At 46.2% G+C, this 8,805-nt stretch overlaps 1 protein-coding gene across 1 annotated transcript; it reads right to left on the bottom strand.

The window, feature by feature from the left end:
- Window positions 1–7,170: 7,170 nt before the first annotated feature.
- LOC106344778 lies at window positions 7,171–8,016 on the bottom strand. Its single transcript, XM_013784088.1, has 2 exons — window positions 7,589–8,016; window positions 7,171–7,522 (listed from the first exon to the last, which is right to left on the bottom strand). The coding sequence occupies exons 1-2, from the start codon at window positions 8,014–8,016 to the stop codon at window positions 7,171–7,173; spliced, it is 780 nt and encodes a 259-aa protein (XP_013639542.1).
- Window positions 8,017–8,805: the final 789 nt, after the last annotated feature.

The following is an 8,805-nucleotide window of genomic DNA, read 5'->3' as shown; positions in this document are numbered from 1 at the left end:
ATTGTACCTACAGAGATGCACGTAAGAACAACGGTCTCCGGATCTACGTCTCAGGAGGAGAATAACGAGCTGATGGCGCTAAGCCTCGACTTGCTCGACGGAAAAAAAGATGCGGCTCGACTGAGAAACTAGTCCTACCAGCAAGAACCTTTCAGCAAGGGGACTAGGTTCTACGACGAGCAGAAAAAGGAACGGGGAAACTCACCCCAGGGTGGGAAGGACCCTATAAGGTCATCGAGGTGCGGAGAGCAGGCGCCTACAGGCTTCAAGATAGCAAAGGTAAAATACAACCCAACTGCTGGAACGCCCTACACCTCAAAGCCTATCATTTTTAATACGGTCTCCGGATCATGATTTCTTTACTACTATATACTATTTAAGAATTATGATTTCCTACTCCTATGTATGCTAAACGTCTCCGGACAAAGCTTATAATAAAATAATTCCGACTATAAAAGCAGAGGGGAAATCATTTTACTTAAAAGGGCATACGAGCTGGATCAGGTCTCCAGAGACCTCCGATCCTGGCCAACCCTCACAAAAAGTGGCACGACCACAGTGGCACACCTACAAAGAATCAAAACAGGTATGAGACATAAAACAAGAATGGGTATGTGCAATCCTGAGTATGCTGTCAAAACTACTCAAAACCCATGTGCAGCCTAAGGCGCATCAGGGTCCCCAGAGTACCAATGTGAAAAGTACATGTATTAAAACGCTACGAGCTACACGATACAGGGAACACATGGTATATACTCATTGCAAAAAAACTGTGAAATACAGGGAGCAATCAAAATCCTGCTTCTCCAGACGTGGAAAGCAGCGTAAGCCTGGCACTTGGGTCATAACACCCACACCAGCACCCTCTAAGCCTGTCAGTGACTTCCTACAGAAGTAGAATACAGCATAGGAACTCAATAGTGGCCAGCCTCCGAGCGGAAGAATGCGAAATCGAAACTGGTACCGGTAGTAGCCTTGCCTAGGAAGGCGGAGTACGGTCCCTGCAAAAAAACAAAACATTTCGGGTTCCCAAGGAACTCCAGGTCCTTATGCGAGCCCCCGATCGAAAAAGGAAACCCATGGTTCTCCAAACGACTACGGGTCCTACGCATAAAATCTAAGGAAGAACCTTCGGGTTACCTCGTAGCCTCCGGGTTCCAATCAAAGAATCTCAAGATCTAAGGAAGAATCTCCGGGTTCCTATTTGGCCTCAGGGTTCCAAAGATAAAAGAAGTCAGAACCTCTGTGCAGCCTCGGGCGCATCGGGGTCATTACAACTTCAAAGAACCTCCGGGTTCCAACAAGCGATCTCCGGATCCAAACCTTCGGGTTCCAACACAGCCTCAAAGGGCTAATACGATTCTAGAAGAGAGAATAGAACCCCTGTGCAGCCTAGGGTGCATCGGGGTCATTACATCCCTAAAGGAACTCCGGTTTCCCACACGACCACAGGGTCCAAATACACCAGGGTCCCTATACGATCTCCGGATCTAAGGGAAAAACCATGTATTCACATACGACCTCCGGGTCCAATCACAGAAACCTCCGGGTTCCAACCACGATCTCCGAATCTAATCAGAGAATATTCGGATTCCTACATCGCCTCCGGGCCCCAGTCTCGGTCTCAGGACCTAGAGAAAAGACCTCCGGGTCCCAGATAAAAGACCTCGTGGTCTGACAGGAACCTCCGGGTCCCAAACACGATCTAAGGATCCTAAGAGAGCCTCTGTGCCTCCATCTCCGATGATCCCCGGGTCCTCATGCAACCTCCGGGTTACGAGATCATTCTCCAGACTCCAAACAGTCCACATTCTAGCCCGAAAACCTACTTATTATTAGCATATCTCCTCAGATCCTATCATTCAACCTATGAAAAAAGAGGGATCATAGACTACAAAGTCCCACCTCGATCGAGTAACAGGCGAAAAAATATTTTTCAAAAGAAAAAGCGTGCAGGAGCGAAGTAACAGCAAGGAGTTAATAAAAGGGTAAAACATGAAGCATTATTATTCATAAAGTCAAGGAGCGGGCTATGAAGAGCGCCTTTATTCAAAAGAAAGCGACAAAAACCAAAGTCTCAAAAGATAAATCAGAAAGAAGGTCCCTCCGAGAATCGCGACCCTATAACAAATCTCGGGGTTGCAGCCTGGGAGAGATCCTCAGATCGATGGTTAAACCCTCCAGATAAAAATAGGTGATGCCGATATTCTTCTTCCAGATTCCAATGATCTACGCGCTTCTGCAGCCATTCCTTCATAAGCTCCCACCTAGTCGAAGCTCTCACTTGTTGAATTAGTAGGTCCCGGCAAGCCATCATGTCTTGTACCTGGCCACGGAGAAGGAGTGCCTCGCTAGTCAATCTCTGATGAGCATCTGCCAGAAGGTCCCGATTAGGCATAATCTCGGCGCTTGTTGACGAAATAGAAGATAGACCCCCAGCCGATAAAGTGGCCCTCGCTAGTCTTGGTGGAGGAGTATAAGAAAGACGCCGCCTCCACGCTTTAACCTTATGATACTCGTCAAAGACAACCGATGCCGGAGACCTTATCACATCCCTAAAACATAAATATATATATCATGAGAAGCAAACAAAGACAGAGTCTTATCAGATAGAAAGGAAAGGCTTACCCGAAACGCGACTATGACGCAAGGCCTCCTTGCTCACCAGAAAGGTCACCCAGCGGAATCGCCGAGGAATTCCGATTATAAGGTTCGCCACTGCTTCTCCAGCAAAGGAAACCCGGTGAGAAACATCTGACAAAGCAAGAGTTGAAACGTCAGGATCAAGCTCCCGAAAGGACGGTAAAATTCTAAACTCAGAAGAAAAACTTACCCACGGTACGCCAACACGTAGGGTAACCCACTGGCTCCTGAATCTTCACGAACACGTACCGGCTGTTCCAACCATCCCCAAAGGGGTGATTACCTCTGACACCCCTCGAAGGTTCCTCGACCAAAGGGGCGCCGTCACTGGATCGAAGATGGTAGAACCCATCTTTGTTCGCCAAAGGAGCAAAGTAATAAGAGTATAAAATATTATGCAAATCCATGGAGTTCTCCAAGCACTTGGATAACCATTAAAGTCCTCCAGGTTAGGGGAGTAAGTTGAGAAGGACAGAAACCAAAGAAAGATGACACTTCGTCTATAAGAGCAGGAATAACACCCCGGAAGCCTGCTTCCAGATACGGAGCGCGTTTGAACTCGGTCAGACTCCTCATCCCCACTGAAGGATGAATCAAGTACTTCCTCCTTATGTTAGCCAGGTCCCCTCTCGGATCTCAGAACGGGGACCATCATCAAAGAAACAAGAACGGAGCCTTCTCAGGGGTGCCATCGGAACCGCTTCACTATGAGCCTCAAGAACATTCCCCAAAGATGGAACGGGGGACGAGAAAGGACCGGTAAAATGACGACGCGGCATAGTACGACCACCCAAGAGCGAGGACAGAAATGAGAGCAGCTCGGGATTCATCTTTCTCAGCTAAGAATCAGCGCTAGAGTTGGGTTGAGGCCAGCTAGGAACTATCGTGAATCTCTATTTATATCCTGGTCGCTCCCTTTTTCCGTGGGATCCGAAAAGGAAATAAGGATGTTTCCAAATATCTCGAAGAATCCCTGATTTAAAGAATAAGCGGCGAAAAGGAAACTCGATCTCTGCAGAAAAAAGGGAAAATACTTCCTATAAAGAGGAAAGTGCACGTTTTTGGAAGAATAAAAAGAGCATCTAGTACGGGCCCCAGCCCCCGGTCTATCCTCTGCATATCAGCGCATGTAGCTCCTCCTTAGGGAACATCAGAGCTCCAGGCTCCATCGTATCCAAGACATCATCAGAAGCCCAGAGCTTCCCATCTTCGACAAGAATCATCAGACCAAGTAGCACTAGACCCCGGTCTGATATAGGGGAAACTGATCATCCCCCGGGTTCAGAGTACGGTTCCGACCTGAGTGGAGCCCGGGATCGCATGATTACTGGAGCGATGTCCTGCCTAAGGGAAGCCTGCTGAGAATGAGCAACTCCGGTTGACTTGAGTGCACAGGTTATTCCCCGAGTTCGAAGACGAAATCGAGAAATAAGGGGCAAACTATTGGGGAAAAATACTCAGGTATTGAATTCCTCCAGACCCCAGGCAGGACACCGGCCTCTGGATCCCTGCTGGAAGGAACCCCGGTTCCCAGGATCCCCGCTAGAAGGAACCCCGGTTCCCCGCTATGGTGTTTTTCGGGCCCGGTCCCAGGATCGCCCCCTTCCTCCGGGAAATGGAAAACTTCCGATGAGAACCTTCCACATTTCCGAATATGGAAGAGTTTAACTTACTCCAACCGACTAAGGCCCGGCTTAGGAAGATTATATAAAGGGAACCTAAACCCTAAAGCAAGGGATCGACACTTCGAGACTTAAAGATTAGAGCTAGGCGGTTATAACTAGGGTTCTTACTCAAAACTGTTGTAGTTCCAGCTCTTTGATCTAATAAAAACATCTCTTCAAGTCTACTTCTCTCTAATCCTCCCGAAATTAATACAAATACTAGCCTTGTCCATCGTTCTGTGGTACTCACAAAGATCCTACACAAAAATCCTCTAACAGAGGGCATCTTGACATTCTTCATTCGCGACATCCACTACAGAATCCCTCTCTCCGCTCTCAGCACATTCTACGTGTTCCAGAACACCGAGCTTCAGCACGCCGTCGTACTTGACATCGCAGGGAGGTCACACTTTTAGGAGCACATCGCTATGGGCATTTTCGACTCCGGCTCAGCTCATCAGACGGACATTCGTCACCCGACTCTGCGCTACTTCATGAAGGTCCTTGCCAACACTCTGTTGTGCAAGATGAAACCTAGTAGTCTACTATGTGGTGATGAGCTCACATTAGTCTACTACGCGGTGAGGAGATTGGTTCACATCGAGGACATTGAGGAGCCCGCAGACGACACATGGCTCAACCTAGGATCCCTTTTCGTTGAGCATCTCGTCAAGCTCAAGATGAAGCTGTTCCAGTCCCAGGGAAAGAAGAAGGAGACGGTCGGGAGTCTACTTACACCGATCTTCAGACACTGCAGAGTACCACTAGATGATGCTACGATGAACGACCAGATCTTCTACATGGATGCAGCGCACCTCACGAGCGCACAATGGCTCAAGGGGAACCGCTACTGGTGTTTCAGGGATGAGGACGGCCGGCACTTGGTACAGCTACCCCACCGTGCACTCACGGACTTCTCAGCAGGCCTCGCCAGCATCCAGTTTCATCCCAACCTAAACCTCCTCAGTGCTCCGTCGACCATCCCGCACAGCTACACTGTGCAGCGACCTGTTTAGCATATTTATAGGATCAGGAGTGATTTGGAGGAAAGTGATGATTTTAGAGCATTTTGGAGATATTTGGAGTAAGCACCCGAGATGACCATCGAGCACGACCATCGGTCGACATTGAGGAAGAATAATCGATCGATGTTCACATATTGACATCGATCGACAGCGAAGCGCGCAGAAAGCCCATTTGGTCTCAGCCGACTTAGAGCCCAAGTCTTCACCTATTTACAAGATTACCCCTGACGAGTTTTAACCTAATTATATAAAGCTTTGTCAACATGTTAGAGGCAAAGTGTGCTTTCTTGTTTTACTGATTTTAAAGCAAAGGTTTTCTAGGATAATTAGTAGATTGGAGAGAAGATCCAAACAGATTTGTGATTGGAACTCCATTTATATCTATTTATTTATCTATGCAGTTTTTATACCTTATTGCTGTTATGAATTGCTTAGCCATGTCTGAGTAGTTCTCTTGTTAGATTTTAGGGTTTAAATAGGTTATGAGGGATTAGCACCAACTATATATTGCTAAGTTGTGATATTCATCTTTAGGATTGTCATTAATGTCTGTTTCTAGATTAGCTACCTAGAACTTGCCCTAGGAGTTGTAGACATAAGTGATAGCTTGCATATCATCCTGAATCCATCCTAAACTGAGCTAAGATTGCTAGAGTAAGGCGAGAGATGATCTGGGAAGCTTAGTGAGCATATTCAATCCGCGCATTAACGCTTGACCAAGAGCGTCGGTCGATATTCCAATCGAATAATCGGTCGACATTTCAACAAGTGTATCGATCGATATTCCTATAGAACAATCGATCGACACTAGTCAATAGACAAACTTAGAAAGCGAAAGCCTAATGGTTTGTTATTAAGTGTTGAGCTCTATAATGTCTTGCATACAACTTATTATGCATCTGTAGAATTATAATCATGATTACCTGAATAATAGCTATTTCCATTTAAGTACCAAAACCCCAATCAATCAATCGAGCAATCACTTGCTCACAAACCTGCAACTTTACATTTAAAACACTAAACAACCTAGCTTAACTAATCTGATTAGATTTATTAGGTTCCCTAGCTCTTTGTGGATTTGATCCCTAAGTATTACAACTGAACCTCTTATTTGAGAGAGTAATTCACTTCTTAGGGTAATTTGAGTGATATCAGAGTTCCATGAAATCTTCTATCATGTCCGTAAAGATTGACATCATGCATCGTTGGAAAGTGGCATGAGCATTACAAAGACCGAATGGCATTCTGCGGTATACGAATGTTCCGTAAGGGCATGTAAAGGTAGTCTTTTCTTGATCATCAGGATGTATAGGGATTTGGAAAAATCCCGAGTATCTGTCAAGAAAACAGTAGTATTGGTGATTTGCCAATCTTTCCAACATTTGATCAATGAAGGGTAAAGGAAAGTGATCTTTTCTGGTGGCAGCATTTAGTTTTCTATAATCGATACACATTCGATGTCCAGTGACAGTTCGTGTAGGAATTTGTTTGTTTTTATCATTCTTTACCACTGTAATTCCACCTTTCTTAGGTACAATATGCACGGGGCTTACCCAGTTGCTATCCGAAATTGGGTAGATGACTCCATCATCTAGAAGTTTGATAATTTCCTTCTTAACAACTTCTTTCAAATTCGGGTTTAGCCTCCTTTGTTGTTTCACTGACGATTTGGAATCGTCTTCTAAGTGAATTCGGCGCATGCACAGATTTGGAGATATACCAGGAATATCCTCGAGAGAGTACCCGATGGCATTCCTATACTTCCACAGTTTAATTAGTAACAATGCAAGCTCTCGGTTTGTTAAGTTGGCATTTGCGATTACGGGGTAGGATTTATTTTAGAGAAAAGAGTATTTGAGTCTGGCAGGTAGTTGCTTTAACTCAATTTTTGGTGCTTTCTCGGGATCCCAGTTTTCTAGCGAGGATGGTCGATCGAAGGCGGCCTTCAAATATCGATCGACGTTGATTTCCAAATCGTCATTCTCCATGTCATCGACATTTGCTAATTCTACACTTGCGTCCATTAATTGCGCGTATTCATCAGCCCTGCTGCTGTTGCTAAACGTCTCCTCTTCGGTAAATGTGAGAACTTTTTCCATGGGAACATCTGAGCATACGTCTATGAAGGCTTTTTCAGCCAACTCAAAGATTTCATCCATGTAAGAGGTTTGTTTATCGATTAAGGGTCGTCTGATCAGTTTTTCCATATCGAAGGTCATTGGAATGTTTCCAATGTTTAGACATATTCGACCTTACTTCACGTCGATGATCGCACCAGCGGTAGCTAGAAGTGGTCTACCTAAAATGAGGGAATCTTTTGGTTCATTCTGGTATTTCAACATAACGAAGTCCGTTGGTACGTGACAGTCATTAATCCTTATTGGCACATCATCTAGTACTCCCTCAGGTACTTTAACGGACTTATCAGCAAGAACCAAAGTTATTTTGGTTGGTTTGAACTCGTCGTATCCCAGGGATATCGCGACAGAGTGCGGCATTAGATTTACGCTGGATCCCAGGTCAAAAAGGGATCGAGGAAAACTCTTGTTTTGTATGCTGCAATCCAAAACAAAACTGCCCGGATCAGGTCTCCTGATCGGAGTTTCGCCTTGGATTATTGCACTCACCTTGTCTGAAACAATCATGACGTTGTGTTCGGCAGCTGGGAAGCTGTTGGATACCATGTCCTTAACATACTTCTTTATTGAAGGTGATACTTTTATGGCATCAGTTAGTGGCATTTCCAGCGTAATTTTAACGAATGCTTTCTTGCAGATCGCTTTATCCAATTCTCGCTTAGTTTGCGTCTTGTTAGGAGGAAAGGGTGGCAAAGTCCTATACACTCTCTCAACTGCTGGTTTAGCTGGACTGGTTCAGCTCGGCGGATGGCCGAGCTAGTCGCATTATCAATCCAGTTCGGCGGATGGCCGAGCAGGTCGCGTGTTCGATCCTGCTCGGGCATCCGGCTCGGCAGATGACCGAGCTGGTCGCGTGTTCGATCCAGCTCGGCCATCCGCCGAGCTGGTCACGTGTTCAATTCAGCTCGGCCATCTGCCAAACTGGACTAGTCCAGCTCGTCGGATGGTCGAGCTGGTCGGTACAGCTCGGCGGATGGCTGAGCTGGTCGCGTGTTCGATCCAGCTTGGCCATCCGCCGAGCTGAACCAGTCCAGCTCGACGGATGGCTGAGATGGTCGCGTGGTCCATCCAGGTCGGCCATCTGCCGAGCTGGACTGGTTCAGTCGATCCAGCTCGGCCATCCACCGAGTTGGTTCAGTCGATCCAGCTCTGTCCACCCTTCAATAAAACGGGCATAACTTATGCTTTAGGATGCTGATTGACCGCAGACCGGTGGCATTGGAAAGCTAACTCAAATATCTATCTTGTGTCAAAATATGGACTCAATCAAACCATGGGAAGATCTTCATCCATAGCTAAACATATGACGTGTCTGTGCAGTTCTGCACCTCAAAA

The sequence above is a fragment of the Brassica oleracea genome, chromosome C5 (genome assembly GCF_000695525.1).
Source record: "Brassica oleracea var. oleracea cultivar TO1000 chromosome C5, BOL, whole genome shotgun sequence".
In the NCBI taxonomy this organism is placed as follows: Eukaryota; Viridiplantae; Streptophyta; class Magnoliopsida; order Brassicales; family Brassicaceae; genus Brassica; species Brassica oleracea.
This window is presented reverse-complemented; position numbering and strand designations above follow the sequence as displayed.

Excerpts from the sequence above, each read along its gene's own strand:
- LOC106344778 (XM_013784088.1), bottom strand. The coding sequence starts at position 8,016 with ATGGTATCCAACAGCTTCCCAGCTGCCGAACACAACGTCATGATTGTT. Across the intron at positions 7,523-7,588 it reads GGTGCGATCATCGACGTGAA|ACGACCCTTAATCGATAAAC; the intron begins GTAAGGTCGAAT and ends AAAACTGATCAG.